This window comes from Xenopus tropicalis, chromosome 7, assembly GCF_000004195.4.
Source record: "Xenopus tropicalis strain Nigerian chromosome 7, UCB_Xtro_10.0, whole genome shotgun sequence".
NCBI lineage: Eukaryota > Metazoa > Chordata > Amphibia > Anura > Pipidae > Xenopus > Xenopus tropicalis.
Window position 1 is genome coordinate 97,579,048 of NC_030683.2, and position 19,478 is coordinate 97,598,525.

The following is a 19,478-nucleotide window of genomic DNA, read 5'->3' on the forward strand; positions in this document are numbered from 1 at the left end:
GTTCCGAATTACAAAAGAAAAAGGTGATTGGATTTTTGGAATTATATAAATGTAAATGTATGTAATGTAATGTACGTAATTATGTATTTTTCTAGAACTTTATCATAATTGTTACCCAACAATACCTGTATTATGTTTTTTTTCCTGCTGCTCAGAATAGATAGAATAAATTTTACAACTTATTTTTTGTAAAGAATTTTCTTATTCATTTTAGTTTACATTTTAGGACCATAGATTTCTCACCACTAGTTTCAAAGCAATTCATTTTGTTAGGTATTATCTCTGCCTCTAACGATCAGGTGAAAAAGTCACTCAAATTTAGTCACCTATTTTTTCTCTTTTGCATTTCTAAAAAACTTGACCCTTGAAAATTTGTAAATCAGCCTCAGTAAGGCCAGGATAGCAATAATTAAATTTTCAAGTTCTAATAAAAAACCTTAAAAGTCTCAAATGTGCACATATTTTTTTTTTAAAAAAAATTGCATTTCAAAAGTACAAATCAGTCAAATTTCAAAAAGTTCTCAAAAACGTGAATTACAAAATAGCTTGTATTTTGCTATTACAACTTATATATAAACTTGCCAATTTTTAGATGCTGAATTTTTATATTCATGTTTTTGCACTTGATAAATTTCAAAAATTTGAGTTTTGTAACCCAAATTTGAAATCACAATTTTTCCTGGAAACGTGTGGTAAAAATATTGGTAACCTAAAGGGCCGATTCACTAATGTACGAATATGAATCACGAAATGTGATCATTTGTGATGATCGAAAATGTCCCGAAAATTCTTTTAGTTTGAATATGAAAATTCCGTACTTACAAGCCAAAATTTTGATATTGAAACGATCGTTTACGTATGAAAATCCGATAATTATGAAGTTTTCATATCCCAATGATCGGAAACGGCGCAAAACCCTTTCTAACTTTAACACTTCAATGCATGATGTGGTAAGCTTTCCAAAAGACTCAATGGCACTCTGCAGTTCCAACCTGGTCACGATACTAAAGCTTGAATGTATTCTGAAACCTTCGTACTCATTGCGGCGAATACAATTTTGTCGCACAAATTGTCACAAAGTAAGAAAAAGTCACGTAAATTAACAAAAAAGTCAGGTAAACACGCACAGTTTTAAAAGTTAGAAAAAATACAATTTTTTTTCTATTCGTAACCAATTGTACATTGATAAATGGGCCCCTTAGTCTTTCCTAGTGAGAGAGCATTACTCAAAATATGCTATGTCAATATATATCATTATGTTAATATGGTATTTTTATATAGTCTTATATGTTGTTCATGAAAGCAAAAATAATATTTTAGAAAAACATTTTTAAACAAACATAATAATTTAGAAAAAATTTTTTAAAACAAAATAATATTATAGAAAAACATTTTTACAGACTTTACTTACCACCTGAAATATGATTCATATCATTCATATGTATTACTTATAGAGTAATGCCTATTTGTAGTATATTTATTACAGTTTGATTTGGAATAGTGAACTGGATAAGATCTAGATCCGTTACCTTGTCTCTTTACTTTTTCTTGCCTAATTTCCATATGTGCATTCTCTTATTAACCCCATCCTATTCTCTTTTGGTGTGTATAAATGTCTTCTATTAGAGTTTCATTTAAAGGAACAGTAAAAAATAAAAATGTTTTAAAATTATTAAAATATAATGTACTGTTGCCCTGCACTGGTAAAAGTTGTGTGTTTGCTTCAGAAAGACTACTGTAGTTAATAGAAATAGCTGTTGTGTAGCCATGGGGGCAGCCATTTAAATTAAAAAAAGGAGAAAAGGTACAGGTTACATAAGAAGATAACAGATAAACTGTGTAGAATACAATGGGAATCTATGCTACTTATCTGTTATCTGCTTAGTAACCTGTGCCTTTTCTCCTTTTTTCAATTTAAATGGCTGCCCCCATGGCTACACAGCAGGGTATTTATATAAACTGTAGTAGTGTTTATGAAGCAAACACACAACTTTTACCAGTGCAGGGCAATAGTACATAATATATTTATTATTTTTATACACTTTCATTTTTTGATGTTACTGTTCCTTTAATGTAACATCTTTAGCCTGAAGAAGAGATGTAATAATATCATTTTGAAAATTACATTTACAATTCAGAAAGGTACTTGCATCCATTCATGCTACTTTGCAACTTGCAGTGAGTGCCAGTGCACCCCAACTTTATTGGTGTCTTTGATTATGCAGGAATTATGGGTGAAAATATTCTGCATTGTGGGTATAAATCATGGCTATTTACATCTAAATGTTTCACATTACCCGTTGCATATTGGAACTAATTTATAATGACCACTGGGCGCATTTATAAGTATGTTTAATAAAGTGCTATTAGAATATAGAAAATATTTTGTCACTTTAATTTATGGAATTTAAAATCACACATAGTAGGGAGTATCGTATGAGTATGTAAAATGGCAATTAAGTTAAGATTTAAAATTATTTGCTGTCCTAACTATAATTGGAGCTGTAAGTTATGCCAAATAAAAAAAAAGAAATATCTTATTTTAAACACATTAAAACACATTAAACACCTCTCATGTTAAATAAATATATAATTATATATGTATTTTCCTTAATATTTGTATATTGTAAACTCTAATAATAGGGTATTCTTTACCTCAGTATTTGTATGTATGTAGTTTGAACTATACATCCTTCTGTTCTACATTGGTGCAGAGTTAGTTTGTACATTATAAATACATGTTCATAATCATGATAATAATAATAAAGTGTATTACTATTGTAAGCATTTAATTAATAATTGATATGCATGGTTGTAAAATAAATTTAGTTAAGTCAAGTATAAAACTGATGTGTCCCCATTACAAAATAATGAGCTGGGTATTCTCAAAGGCAAGAGTTAATGAGATCAACATAAAGAAAAATCTTCAGCATACCCCTTACATACATACTCTCAGAGGGTGCTTGACTTCCTCAGCCACTCCCAAGCCTTTTTCCATGTATCTTTGCAAAGGGGAAGAAACACACCAATATGCAGGAAATGCCTTTAAAGTGGACCTGTCACCCAGACATAAAAATCTGTATAATAAAAGCTCTTTTCAAATTAAACATGTAACCCAAAAGCATAGAGGTGTGGCAGACAGTTACTTTCACTTTCAATTCAGAACTTTTTAGATGTTGCTGCACTCCTCACATTCCCCCTCCCTCCTCACCATGAAATTGTGTAACCAGTGCATTGACATGGGCATTAGGTCTCCCCATACTGGCACAGAAACAAGATTTTGGCAGGATGCAATGCCTGCTCTGATAACAGTGTCCACAAAATGGCCCCTGCCAAGGCTGTGAATTCCAAGGCTGAAGAAACTAAGATTAAAATAATTTATATAGTGTAAGTAAAGTTTATTTTGCTTGACAACCACAATAGAAAACAATTTGGAATGATTTCTTAATGTGACAGGTCCCCTTTAACTCATTTATTTGCAGAAACAAATGGTAGAAGCTTTCGGGGGATAACCCCTTCTTCAGGTGACCCTGAAGGCATTGCCGGCATATTGGTGTGCTTCTTCCCCTTTGCAAAGAGTTAATGAGATGCCTTCAGGGGAGTAACTGATATTGCTTTTATTGTATTAAGTGAATAACTCAGGGGTAATTAGAAAGATCAGAAATATTGTATATTCTCTTTCTACAAACATTGCAAAGTCATTTGTTGTACCCAATGGACCTACTGTGGAACAGACTGTACTCTTGCTTTGGCAGAAACAACACATTTAAGCTGCTATAGGTGGATTTATGTTAAATATATACTATAAACACATTAACTATATTTGCCATTTTATTCCTAAGCGCGGTCTCCCTGCTTCACCCTGGGCAATATGCTGCCCTGAGTTTGACTAATACACATAGCAAAAACATGGCCTACTTTTTTAATTCACTGTTGGCATTTTTATTATTTTTCAGACTATTTAGCAAGTCATGAGATTTTACAGCTCCCAAATAACATTATTTTTTGCCTAATTTTTATAAATTAAAACCAAAATCTTTCTTTGAAGCATGGGCTTTCTCTAAGAAAGCTATTTAAACACTGATCAATAGATGTGAGCCCTTTTTGCATCAAATCCATTGAGATTCAATCCGTTTGATATATCTATGGAATTCTAAACATCAATCGCTTATCTTCTAATCCTAATATACATTATGGAACAGATTCAGCTTTTCATCAGCAAATTAGCTTTGTAATATCCCATTTTCTGTAGGCATGTTCTTCCTTTATTCATGAAAATAATGCACATCTGAAAAATTGATCAAATCAGCTACAATGTATTGTAACCCATTAACCTTTTGAATACATAATTGCATTTTTAATGTAAGAACCTGAATTCTAGCACATGGTTAAATCCTTCAGTGTAGCAACTTTTTGTATCTTAGCCCTACAGTCTAGTCTCACAGTGGGAATTATAATCCATTCCATAGGTGTTCATTTGGGTCAAAATCTTGGCTCTGTTCAGGTTAGATCTTCCACTTCCATAAGTGCAAACAAGTTCTATGCTGAACCCTCTTTGTTTATTAGGGCATTATCATGTTGAAACAGGGGAGGAATTCCCCCAAACTTGAGTTTACAGGTATGGGATACCTTATCTGGAAACAGATTATTCAGAAAGCTCCAAATTATGGGAAGGCCATCTCTTATAGAGTCTATCACCAATATGTAATGAAAGGCACTACGTTTACCCAGTAGCAGTCATAGCAACCAATAAGATGTTTGCCCTATGTTGCACTTTGCTATGTGGGGCATGGAGAATGCAGCCTTAGGTCTCTGCTAGTTATTTGCTTTAAAACTTCTTATGACTATGAGTATGACCATGAGTATTAAGCATATCATGTATAGACATTCTGTTCTATATTCTATTTCATGCAGTATCTATATTGTGCAAAAGTGTCCCTGGAAACTATTTACAGATAAGCCAACAGTGCTCATTGTGATTAACCCTTTGGCCTATGTTCTTGATTGTATTATATCCACATTCAGATCAGAGATTATATAGCAGACTGTGGATAGTTACAAGTGTGTGGGTGTTTGTGTGTGTGCGCTTTTTCCATCACTGCATTCACCCAATATTTTACATCATAAAGCATGCTTGAAGGAACTTTATGGCTTTTTAGTCCTGTGATTTGTAGTAATGCTGTACAGATCAAGGACTTTCATTTCATTATACTTGTTATTAGGGTTGTGTGACCATATAGTGCTTATTTTTAGGACAAGCCGTTTAATTATACAAGTTTGCAAATTAAAGGTACAAATAAGAAAATATACAGTAAATATGTATACATATATATATTATATAATACTAGAATAATCAATATAACTACAGTAAGAATCATCATTAATATTCATCTGCATTTAAATTACACAGACGACTCACATATGTAAGTGTAGAAGTCTTGTGTTTTGACACGTATGCCCTTGTTTATGATTTTAATTTCCTGCATATTCATGGTCATAGCTTGTTTTTACCCCCTACAGGACAAGGGACTCAACAAGAATCTTCAGTATTTCTAACCCAGTGCAGCAATGCCACCATCCTATGTTCTTCATTTCTTTGTAAGTGTTGTCCATCTTTCATCTATCTTTTGTGATGCAAAGTGTTTATTACCTGATTTAAAAACTCTTATTCTAACGTTGCGTAAAACATTCCCATAAATGGCACAAGCTTTTGATTTCCCTAAATGTTTTGCATCTTCATGTTTCTACCCACCCTTTAATTTTATTGTCTTTATGTAGTACCAACCGTTTATGGAAGTTCTTGTCCTCCATAATATTTCCTAAGATCATTAATGTATAACAAGGCCATGGTGTTCATCCGTGTTGAATAAGATGTGCAAAGCATTATTGTGGATTTTAAGAGATCTGAATGTTGCAAAAAGGGGGGTCTAGTACTGCCCCTTTCTCAGCACAAACTGAACATAGTGGGCTTTATACTGTTGGAGAACATGTTAAGTTCCAAGATAGTTCACATGTATATAGTTTTTGTGTTTAACAGCTTTACTATAAAGGCTTATCTTGCAGCCATTATATGTTTTCTTTGCCAATTTAGTTTGAGTTTGTTTGCTATATGTTATCATGTGTTTGGAGGTTGTTGAGCTTGGGCATTTAATATTTGGACACTCAGCTGTTGCATTGAAAACTTACAAGTATGTATTTTGTGCTAAACATTCTTTTTTTGTTGTGTTTCTTTAATTGTGGTAACTTTGTGTGTGAGACTGACAGATAAATAGCTGAATCTGAGTGACACACAGCACACAGGATACACAGACACACAACTTTTCAAGTTAATTTAGAGACTGTACAGAGACAGCAAAACATGTTTGCCTTAAGAAGGACAAGGAGGAGCAGATGTTAAAAGAGGAGAATGATGATTGGATAACTAGTTATCCACTCTGCAAGACAAAAGCAGTTACAAAGTGAAAAAACTGATTGGAATATGTCACAAGAAGCTTTTCATTTGTTTTTGCAATATTTATTTTTAATACTTTTTATACCCCAAATAAAGCTGTCCATGTTGAAAGTAAAATGTGTTCACTGAGTAGAAATATAGAACCAGACCCTCATCCAAATAACTTAGATAATATAAACTACAGTACCTTTCCACTCTGGAACCAAGTGCAACTATACAGAACTGCAAGCACCCATGTTGACACAAGTACTTTTAATTAACAACATATTGCAACCACAATGTATGCTCATAAATGACCACTATTATCTTTAGTTAAACTACCAGAGCTAAGTTGATAAATGTGTAACCAGGCCAGTACTTCATTTCTGCTTAGAAAAGTCCCTTATTTCTCTTTGATCTCCTGCACTAAACCCTGAAAGAGATACAAATGAGCTTCATTTAAAAGTTCAATGGGATCTGCAAAGTTTTTCATATTTTTTAAGCACTTGTAAACTCACAAGTAAACTAAGAATTTAGGCTATTTGTATTCTTATCAGTTTTTCCCACTATTGTATTCATTTGCAATTTTTATATTTGCATTTTTTTTTAATAAATAAGGAAACATATGTGCTTTTTTAAATTGTGAGTTTATTGATGATGAAAAAAACCCTCTGAAATTACACAAACTGGGCCCATAGCGTATACTGCTCTTTTAACTGACTGCCTAGCAGCTTTTTTCTCTACATCATTTCCTTCCATTTTCGGGGCCCGCTGTATACCTTTCTATGTATAGCAGGTCCTTTCTACGTCACCCTGAGTGCTTTTTTTGAGCTGCACATTCTGCCCCTGCTTTACGTTGCCTATGTATCTTTGCCTCCAGCTGAAAAGCTCAAATGAATGATGTTATGACTGCACACACATTAACCTCTATAGTTACCATATAACTCTCCATTCCCATTTCTCTCCACCTTTGCTGTTGGCTAACCATCAGAATATAAATTGGGAAAAACTAGAAAAATATATATATATATTTTTTTTTCCCCTGACACATTGTTACCTCCATAATAGAAAAACACTAATACTTTGAATTTGAACTTTTAAATCCAAAAGAATCAATATTTACTTGAGCTTTCATATTATATAGATAGCTGCATACTATTAACATGAAACTGACTTTACAAAGGTCAAATCCTTTTTATGTCAGTATAAATTTCTCATGCTTTGCTTGTCCCATAAAGAAATCTGCTGTTGAAAATATATCACTGTTGTATACTAAATTCAAGGGCACTTTTGACATTTTAGCATTATATTTTTAATTCACCAAAGGACTCCAATAAAATTGTATTAAAACTCCTGCCTGCAGCCTTATTCCCATCAATGTAAGTGTTTGACAGGTTTCTAGATTGTTACATGGTAGTGTGCCTTATAAATAAATTTCAAAATGCAGTTGCTATGCACAAAGCACAAATATGAACATGTTTGTAATTGACAATTCAACATTCCCAACATTCCCCAGAATTGCAACATAATTGTGGTGCAGCTTGTGTGTGTTGTAGAAATTCTGATGCTAATTAACTATAAACTGTAAAACTATAAAACTGCAGAATTAGTTAAGTATAAAAGTTTATCATGTATGACTTGGGTATAGAAACAACATGCACAATAAGCCCTAAAATTTTTAATGTGAATTTGAGCATTCCATCAAAATAATTTTTAAGGGTGCAATCATGGGTATACAAGGAGCGTGTCTTGTCATGGAATGACTTGGTCTCTACTATAGTTTTTCTGTGTGAAATGCAAGGCCAGCTTATAGGAGTGTGCCAAAACAAAAAGGCAATCTTTAGTTTAGTGTAGTCAAGGCAATACATCATAGGGCTCATTTACAATTGGTGCACAATGTGCAAATTGCATAAATCAGTGGAAGGCAACATGCAGATTGCTGCTTACCCTGTTTATTGTGCCTTGAGGTGCGCATTTGTATGCTTTAAAATGGCATAGAAAGAGTTGTGCCTCACCCAGTATTCAGTGCTGACTGCATTAGGTGGTAATTGTGTGCGAGGGGAGGAGCATTAAACATAGCTTGTGCATTATTATATCCAAGCTAAGGAGCACTGGGGAATTCTAAGCATTAAGTATAGGGCTCTTTTGTGCTAGATGATGCTGCATTCTCCACCTTGCACCTAATTCTTTATAAAGCACAATGTGCAGAGGGGAGACTGCATCTCCAACAGGTGCTTCTTGGATGGGTTCTAAGACCTCATGCCTAGATATAGTCATTCAACTGTTTGGCATCCTAAATTCTCTTTAAAGGAACTGTAAACCCTACATTCTCCTACTATGTATATATGATGGGTACATCTCCCTCACCTAAATGGCATCATTTGCATTGCATATATCCTCTGTATTCACCAACATCATTACATTTTCCTAAACGAATTAGCAGCTTTCATCTTGTGGCCATTTTCCCTCTCACACATCTTCAGTGACATTAACATTTGCAAACAGCACATGTGCACTGTAAAGTTCATGCAATGAAGAATGCAGGTTTACACAGGCAGAGAGCTTGGAGAGGGGTAAGGAAGAAAAAATTGGAGAATACAGCTAGAGCACAGTTTCCATGGGAACCAGCAATGCCATCTCTTTACTGAATGCTAGACTGGAGGGTGTGTTTAGTAATCTGAGGTGAGAAGAACTGAGCATGCTCAGTAGAGCAAATTCTTGAGGGAGGGGGCTGAGTGGGTTAGAAGAGGAAAAGGAATCCTGAGTGATTATGGGGATGCTGCAACCTTACTATTAACCTTTGAATAACAGGTGTGGCAGGTATTTAAAGATTCCTCACCAATTACATTTTTGTATGGAGGGTTTACATGTCCTTTTATAAAGGATCATCAGAGTTTTCTTTAGGTGATGTGACCCTTGGTATGCATTATATGTTCATAAGAGATAAGTTTAAAGTGGACCGGTCACGCAGACATAAAAAGCTGTATAATAAAAGTCCTTTTCAAATTAAACATGAAATCCAAATTCATTTTTATATTAAAACATCCAAACCCATTATAAAGGCATTTAAACATCCCAGCTGTCAATCATATTTTGCTTGCCCCGCCTCTATGCCTTAGGCATAGAGGCGGGGCAGACAATAACTTTAGCTTTCTGTTCAGCACTAACTAGATGTCACTGCACATCTCACTTTTCCCCTCCTTCCTCCTCATCTAATTATGTAGCCAGTGCATTGGCATCTGGCCCCCTATTCTGGCACATAAACAAGATTTTGGCATGATACAAAGCCTGCCATTTCATAACAGTGTCCACAAAATGGTGCCTTCCTGCTTGCTTTGATTGAGTAATTCCAAGACAGAAATAACAAGATTTAGATTATTTATATAGGGTAAGTAAAGTTTATTTTGCTCAACTAACAATATAGAAAATAATTTGGAGTTATTTCTTAGGGTGACAGGTCCCCTTTAAAGACTTATCGGGAGTTTAAAAACTGACTCTGGGATTTGTCCTGCTTTTTACACAGGCTTTATAAATATGATTATATTGCGTGTTTTAGTGATAAGATGTAGTTTTGAAACTTTCCACTTCACAACAATGCAGTTCTGCTCTGTGAGTCAATCATTGCTGAATGCAAAAGAAATAGCTCCGGAATTAGATTAATTATCTTGTGCTTTGCCCATATACTTCTGAAAATACTAAGCTTGACAACGGCACTTATTTACCCCGTGGAAACCAAATCCTAACATGTGTTTTGTGAACTAAATATTAAGGGTGCCGAACCTACAAAAATAAAACAGTAAAATAAAAAAGCAAAATAAATTATGAATTCACAAAATATAAAGTCGTATTTAAATTCAGGTGGCATATATTAAACAATAATGATCATGGTAATATATCCTAGCTTAGAAAAGTAGACACCGAAGCATGAATAATGAGTCAATAATTGTTCATTTACATACATTTTAATGGAAGGCTATAAATAGAACTGCAATGAGTATGTTTCTTTGTATACATTTGAATAATTGCTTGCAGTACTTTTGGAACAGAGTTTTGCTTTGCTAATACATCATAAAATTGAAATAGAGTTACAGACATTGAAAAAGACACTACTTCCAAAGTCAATAAAAAATGCTGTCTAGTTTGCCTCAGAAATATTTCCAGTGTATCAGTAAAAAGGGGTTTATTTTTAATATAATGAGGATTGTTTACCTACAGTACTGCATTTTCATTAAAGTTTGTTTTACCAGAACCATTACTATTAATTATCGAAAGTTTACTTCATTCATTATATAAATTATTTATTACTAATTAACATTTTTAAGTGAAAAAGTAATTCTGTTTATATCATACGTATTTAGCAAGGTATATATTAAATTATTTGCTATGTTTAAGGGAAAATTAATTTAATCTTTATTGTAAACCATTTAGTCATGCAGTTTTCCTCATTTAGAAAAATCCTTCATTCCCGGGAGCCAGAGTCTGCACAGCTCTCCTCCTCCCCCCTTCCATAAGAATGTGTGATATGAGTTGCAATGAAGCTACTGAGACCAAGCTAAAAAATTTTTTTAGGGCTGTTTACTCAGGTATGCTAAAGCTTTCAGCTGAATAAATATAGCATTCTAGCTTGCACTATTGTGGCTAATCTATTGCCTTTCCTTTAAATCTGTAACTTCATTTGTAACTAGTACCCTAAAAGCTTCAATTGCTGCAACCTAAAAGTTCACTGTAACTACAACCTAAAATTACAATTACTTGTTTGTTGAGTTGTGTCCAAGTTTTGATTTTAAAATGTTAGAAACAAAAGGCGCTGCCTCTGAACAGAGCTTGATATACACCACTCTTTGTCAGCAGCAAAGTAGCAAGTGCAAGCGGTTCTTCTAGTGGCTTGTGTAAAATCATATGCACTAACTCACATTAGCCTGCTTATTTCTGCTACGCACACTGCATGAGACCTACAGACAGAGTCCCTAGTGTGCCATACAGTGTGGATCTAAGCCCACTGTGTAGGGGACATAAAATCCTAGGGGAGATACCTATAGACCATTTTCTAATCATAATATATACAATATACCAATAATTCATTGTGCATGGATAGGGTTTCCATTTTCACTCTTTGTCTACCCTTCTATTTTATTCTGTTGTAAAGCCAATTTGTAGCCAGATAGTATTTTTAGTATTATTAGTTGCCTAAATTCTATGGAAATAATAATAAACACGGTAAGCACTTTAAGGGTTTTGCGAATGTTTTTATTATTATAATAGGTGTTTGCAGATTACATATTTCTTAATGAGATGTTTACGATCACCTTGATGATTATAACATTGCCCCCAATACTGTTAAAGCTTATAAAGATGAATCTGCTTGACTGAAGAATCTCATACTGGAGTGATGTATAAAATGAGAAAGCTTTAAAGAAGTCATCAGGCTGCAGGTTCTTTCAGCTGCTTCAGTTCTGTTTTAAGGTTGGACGAGGGGAGAAAAGTAGGCAGATTTGTAATCAAGTCCAAGGCTCAGAGTGCATCTGGGTTCGGCATTTCTTGAATGAGCACCGATGGACCCAATCGTGCACCCCTTAGTTCTACAGCACTTGCATCCACTCCTATAATGTGATATGTTTAGACTAAATTCTCTATTGAGTTTTAGTTCTCCTTTAAAGGAGCATTTAGCTCAACACTATATAACATTATTCATGGTTTTCAGTTAAAATACATGATGTCCCCCCGTTATATGTTGCACTTTGTGAGATATATTGCACTATTAAAGACAAAGTTGTATATAAAATGGTACATTTGTGCAATTCTATTATATAGAAAATTGGGATAATATAATATAATCACTGTGAATAGCTTGAATAAATCCTTTCTCAGTGCCATGTTTTGACAGGAAATTTTAAATTTTTACTGTTATTATTTTTCAAATGTTCATTGGTAATATGCAAAAGTTTAACTAAAATGTATATGTATATAAAGATAAAAGATGTTATTGCAATTCACTCTATGGGAAATTGCACACTAAACAGCACACCATGTTCCCAGCCTAATTGTACTGAAGAACAAAAAAATAAGAGTTTACTCTCAAACTGAAACATTGTGCCTTATAAATATGTTTGTCTTCAATATGAAAAGAAAATGAAGACACATATATGGCCATTTTTTAATTGTTGAAGTAATAATTGGCCTCGGTGATGCTTTAATATAATTCGTTTTATAACATTTAGTTTATTCATTTATAAGTAGTGGGGGTGGGTGAGAAGAAAGGGTAAAGATTGGGGGAGGATCCTCCCCCCAAGGAGTCCTTTAGTGGGCAATCCTTAGTCAGACACAATCAAATCACATTGCATAGTATATACTTCACATTCTAAAAAGCCATCATATTAAATTAATCTAAGAAAATCAATCTTATTATAACAATCCAAAGTTGCCATATTTTGTTGACCTTGTGGCAGCAGCCCCCTTGCTAAGCATCTAATGTATCAATTTTAGCCACATCTTCTTTGTAGGTTTTCTAAGGCCCATCCACAGCAAAATTATACATTTTTTGGATAATACAAAAAAGACCTTGCAAAAGGGCTCTGGAATTAGCCATTATACTATAACAATGGGGGGGAGGGGAGCAGGGTGGGGAGAGCCAGGTACATGGAAAGGTATGATGATCTCTATAATTATTGAATTTGGGGAAATTGTCAAGCCATATGGAGTACGTCTGGCACCTCAGCCTGACATATATGACTGTTGTTGTGTTTTGATGTATTTCTAACATATTTAAAAGCTAAGTGGGAGAGCAGTATTTCCAAATAGTGTGCAACAGGGTTCAAAATGGATTCCATTGGTATTTATTCTCAATGTTTTAATGACTTGCTGGAGGGCAAGAGAACAAATGAATCTATCTAGCATGTGACATTTTTGCTGGGGATCTTGAAAATGTAAAATCTCTGGGGCAGTGCAGCTTAATGCTTGATAGAAAAGAACATAGGTTGCTGGTGGAAAACAGATTTAGTTGTAGCAATCGGTGCTAGTCTGCAGCAACAGCAAGGGCCTAAAGGAAATTTTCCTATAGATAGATTCACAGGAGGAGAGGGCAATGTGTTGCAATTGTGGTCCTCAGTACTCAAAGGGGATGTAATTGAAATGTTCTGTACTGAAGATCAGCCAAGCTAATAAAGGGCATGGAAGCTTTAAGGCATGAATAGTGATGAGTGAATTTTTTCACCAAGCATGGATTTTCAGCTAAATTTCCATTGAGTTTAATGTATTTGGAGGAAAAATTCACGTGTATAAAAAAGTTGCATGCGCATTTCACATTTTGTCAAGAGTTTCACTATTTTTTCTGTGAATCGAGACAGATTCACAAATCACTAGTTATGAAGAAAGGCTGACCAGATTGAGATTGTTTAGACTGAGAAAAAGTTGCTTAAAGCAGGTGCTTAAGGTACACGAAATACAAATCACGAAATCCAATAATTTTTGATGATCGAAAATGTCACAAAAATTCTTTTAGTTTGAATTCGAAAATTTTGTACTTACGATCCGAAAGTTCTGAAATTTTCGTATTGAAACAATTACAACGTTTGTAAATGGCACGAAACCCTTTCTGACTTTGACAATTCAATGCATGATGTGGGAAGCTTTCCAAAGGACTCAATGGCACTCTGCAGTTCCAACTGGCCAAAAGAAAGTCACAATATTGAAGCCTGAATGAATTCCGAAACTTTTGTACTCTTTGCAAAGTACGAAAAAAAATAATAAATAAAAAAAGTCAGAGAAAATACACACAGGAAAGTTAGAAAAAATATGATTTTTTTCTATTCATAACCAATCGGACACTGATAAATGGTCCCCTATGTCTAAGTACAGGTATATTAAGGGATCATAGATATATCGTATATAAATTTGTAGTTTCAAGGAAAGGACTGGGTGCTCTTTTTAACGTTTGAGAAAACACATCCAGGATCCAGGAATTGGTCCAGTCTTTCTTTTGGAATTAGGGATTTTTTTCTCAAATTTTAATAAATAAACTTTCAGTTTGCTTCAAAATGCTTTTTGCCTTTCTTACAGCTTTAAGTGTAGCATTAACGTGGTTAGTGATGAAGGACGTGTGTTTTATCTGCATCATCTACTGTATAACTATACGGTCCTCTGAGATGCAACGCATCATAGTTCAAAATGAAACTCTTTTGAATAATTTATTTGATTTACTATAAACATACATTTGTATTTATAAAAACTAAAAATGTTAAAATATTTTCTCTCTAAATGCGGTTAATTTTTTTTTGCAGATCAGGCCCTCCATTAGGAAGCCATGCTTGGATTTTAATAGCCATTTTTCAACTAGCCATGGATTTCATTATTTGTGAATCAGAATCCCCAGGCAAAGCTTACAAACATTTACAGCGACCGTCACTAGTACGTAGGGTACACAAGGTTGCTTTGTGGAGTCCAACAGAATTGCTTAAACTGAGGAACCAGAAACATTTTTGGAATCCTATAAATAATGAACATCCTGTTTTGCCAATAGAAAGGAAACATTATAAAACATATCATGAAAACTTGTTTTTTTCTAGAAATGTGCCATTAAAATACTCTACCATGAAAAACTCACATTATTCTTCACAACAAATTAAACACACTGTCAAAACAACAAATTTGAACAGGAGTAAGCGACAACTCCAAAGCAGAAGCTGGGATAACTTGAAACGTTTTTTGGACAGCGGAAGTCAGCCAACGACAGTCTCTGAATTTATTTTATGGGGACCAACAGGGGATGATGATGTGGAGTCAAGCACATTCCCTGGAATTTATGAGACCACAAGAACCTCTACTGTTCATGCCAGGACAACTTTGTTGGAAACAACAACTACCACCACAGCTTCCACAACCACAAATGTTAAAGTTACTACATTACAAAACCCAGGGATTCATAATGGAAAGAAATCCCCTGGTAGGATTAGCACAACTGACCCAAATCCAGGTAATGGAAAGACTGCAAGGCCACCAAGGATACCCAATGATACTTCAGGTATTTATATTTGTTTATATATTTTATCAGTTGATGATTTTTTATGGCCTTGGATCTGTTTATGCAATGCATAGGTCTGCTTTATGCAAACTAAAATATTTGCATCAGTTCATCAAACAAAAGAAAAATAAAGTACAGAATTGAGGGAATAGTAATTTACTGTAAAAATTAAAAATAATTTGACAGTGCAACGTGACATTGTACAAATGTTCCCCCGTAGCCCATAGCAACAATAGTTTTGAACAATGTACTGTACTTCAGGTAGAATCATGACAGCAGATTTTTATAGTATACTACACTAAAAAACGTAGTTATGTTTAAAAACCCCTGCAAATTTATTTAATTGGACGAGGGTTTACATTTTTTTGGTATATATGTGATTAATTACTGTACTTATTTGAAAAGTAAATCTGCCATTAATGAGATATACACGGGGCTCTTCTTTATGTCTTGAGATACTTTAGTTTGACTTCAGAATTAATAAAATGAATGGAATTGATAAATGCATTAAAAATAATTAGCGGAGAGCTAGGAAACATACTAAACAGTTTAGGTTACGATCCTAACCCAGTGCAGATGTTTCAGACACATGTATAGACTTCTAAAAATAAGAAAAAATAATATAGTAGTTCACAATTCATTTAAAATGAATTCCATTAGAAAGTCACACATTTTATTTATTTTAAAGACATAAATATATACAATACTTGTGATACTATAGGTTTGGGCAGTTTTCCATGCTTTGCTGTAGATTTAACATTTGGTTACCATGCCCATTGTAAGTTCTTGCAAAACTTTTTCTATAGCTGGTAAAAAATGTACTTTTTGCTATAAAATTTAATTTACAGGTACTTTATTTACAGAAAGTGCTGCAAATAAATACTCGCACTATAGCAGCTTTGGCTTTGCTATTTATTTAAGTCAAATATGGACTTGATATGAAAAAAATGTGGGGAAATGAAGCTGTGGAATTGTATATAAAAGAAATAATTGAATAATAGCACGAAAATGAAACAACATTTGCCAAATGTACCCAGGCTGATCCTGTTTAGGTTCCTTTGTGTCCTACTTGTATCTAAGTAAAGAGCTACAGTTATTTAACTTTGCCTGTTCATGGGATTCTCTGAGTACCTACCAAAAAATTCTTGATGATGTCCAGAAAGGGCAGATGGAAACAGATAGGCCTTTTCTCCATTAGCATATCTATGACAGCAGAGAAAATGCTGCGTGTTACATTGTCCATAGGTATAACACTAGCAGAACCTGTGACTGCTGGGTGGTCAATGTATGGGGAACATGACCAATAACCTGTCTTATGTTTTACCCATTTATTGCCAGTGTTTATACTGTTCCGCTATACATTTCTGGATCTGAGCAATTTATTTCCTTGCATGTCTAACTTCAATAGAATATATGTAGGCAGCAAAATTGTACAAAATACTGTATAATCTGATTTTCTGCTGACCAAATCCCTTTAATTTTTCCTTGTCCATTGTTAACTCAAAAGTGAGCAGGCAATCTAAATAATGATATATTACATTGTGGCTCTGAAATAACTTTACAAAACTGTGAAAGATAAATAACATCAGAATTTATACCTTCCTTTGAATAAAGAATATTGCTTTTTTTATTATAGTTACATATACTATAACTAGGTAACAGAATCTATGTCATAAAGAATTGAAAGTATATTCTGAAAAAGAACCACTATATTTCTTTGAAAAAAGTGATTATATATAGAATGTGTAGTAATAACAAAAATACATTTATGTAATTTATATATAGCTGTGTTACCAGAGAGTTTGGCCAACAATAGAACTTCAGGAAACAAATGTAAATGGACTAAAATAGAAATGACAATAATCAAATTTCTATTGTATCTGTACTGTATTTCCTTTACCCAGCAAAACAATGCAGAATAAATTTATAATTAGACGTGTAGTTCAAAAGTCTGTGTTTTGGTCAATTAATATCAATATTGTATTGAAAAAATAAAAAAAATTTGGTACGCAACATATTGCTGTGACCCAGAGTAATCTTTTATAACTACAAACATATGTCATGAGAGCCATTTTCACAATTAAAACACTTTTGCTTAGCAAGCAAATTCAGAAAAAGAATTAAGAGTCAATTAAATGAATACTGTAGCCTTTATTAGTGGGTTACTGGTATTGCATAATTACTAACTATTCTAATGCATCAAAATGGCACAGGCCATAAAAATGTTGTGTTATTTACTGCTATGATCTTATGCAGTTTAAAAGTCCACTGCATTCTTATCTCTTTTACTTTCATTGTTAAATCAACCACATGCATCCCTAGGCAGCAATGTAGTAAATGGTGATGAGGCTTTCATGTAAATCGTAATTGATGCTTCTTTGTCTTGTGAGATGTTGGGATATTGATGCTGATACTGGAGACTATACATATAGATATACTATATAGATTTGATTTCTGATGATTGCCAGAAAAGAAACAGAAATAGTTCATTATTACTATATTGCACTACATTAAAAAATATAAGAACTTTGTTTTTGGGCAACATTGAACACTTTGTTCTGTTCTGAAGGCATCATCCCTTTAAGTACTATACACTAAGCGACAACCTTTACACATTCGTTGCTTAAAACTCATTCTTCCAAAATGTTTCCATTGATGGAGCTTGTAAAGGGGTAGTAGGAGTTGTGGTTCTGTACCTAAGGTTTTACACCCTTTGTAAAGGTCATTTTTCAGACAGCAGTTTACAAATAAACACAATTTCAGAGTCAACATAAAGGGGGATTTTGTATTATATTTTATTCAGTGCATTGGAAGCCAATGAATAATATTCAGTAACTACATATAATGTATTCATTGTATTTTAAAGTTATTTTTTATAATTATTATAATAGCTTAGTTGTGCATTTTATGTCGTTCCAAATGTCTAATAAATTTCAGGTCATTAGTTTTATTCTTTAGTCCATTTGGCTATGGCAATGAATCATTCAGCCAATAGACACCCATTGTAATAAATTACTCAACGTGCACCGAACATGAAATAGTCTGGACTGAATTCTGAGATTTCCTCATTTTGGCTTATTAAAGTATAATTACATTTACTGATCATCGCTGGCTGTTGAACACTTAAAAAGTTGAATTACTAAAAGGATAAATGAAGGCCTTTATATCTAGGGTACTTGTAATGTATAACTTATGCAGATAGAAATTATTATGCAGATATTGCAGATGGCAACTACTGATAGATTTGTAGTTTAGGATTTTTCAAGGAGTGAGTAAGATGAGTGACCTTTAAGTTACGCTCAACCACCAGGGATGAACAAGCATTTTTGACAGATACGGTTAGCCACTGGCGAATCACACCAGGGGACGGATTTATCAAATGTCAAATATGAGTTTTTTCAGGATTCTAGAAAAACAGGTAAAAAATTGTGAATATGCTTAAAATATAATCACAGTTTTGTTTTCACAACCTCAAAAATCAATAATAATGCCCTAGTATTTCACTATACAGTCTCAGATTTGGTGCCCAGATTTCTGGGCACCATGTTTGGAAGAAACAGGAAAAGTAGAACCTTTTTTTCTATAAATAACAGATTAGGCATGATGGAAAGGAGCTTCTCTAACAAGGTGAATGCTATTGCAGAGCTAAAAATGCCTCTGAGGGCACCTATCACAATGGTTTTGCTCCCCGTCCAGATTGTTAAGTGAGTGTCTCAACTTGCTCATTATGCGCATGTGTGTGATGTAAGCGGGTCGCATCCACTGCTCCTGAGTCTCACTCATTAGAAACATGCACGCTAAAAAACATGGCCGCCCAGTGCACAGGTAGGGACTGTTTTTTTTTAATTAAAAACCTAGGGGCACATTTACTAATCCACGAATCCGAATCCAAATGGGAAAAATTCGGATTGGAAACAAACATTTTGCGACTTTTTCGTATTTTTGCGATTTTTTTGTCGCCGTTACGTAAATTGTTGTGACTTTTTCGTAGCCATTACGACTTGCGCGAACTGCCGCGACTTTTTCGTAGCC

General features: G+C 33.9%; 1 protein-coding gene across 4 annotated transcripts in view; it reads left to right on the forward strand.

Annotated features, from left to right (window-relative positions):
• Positions 1-19,478, forward strand: part of ajap1 (adherens junctions associated protein 1) — a 129,443-nt gene that overhangs the window by 46,774 nt on the left and 63,191 nt on the right. For 3 of the 4 annotated variants that reach the window (XM_031905176.1, XM_031905175.1, XM_031905177.1), the window contains 2 exons: positions 5,521-5,598; positions 14,707-15,446. In XM_031905176.1, coding sequence (XP_031761036.1) covers positions 5,521-5,598; positions 14,707-15,446 — 818 coding nt within the window. 4 annotated transcript variants of the gene reach the window in all.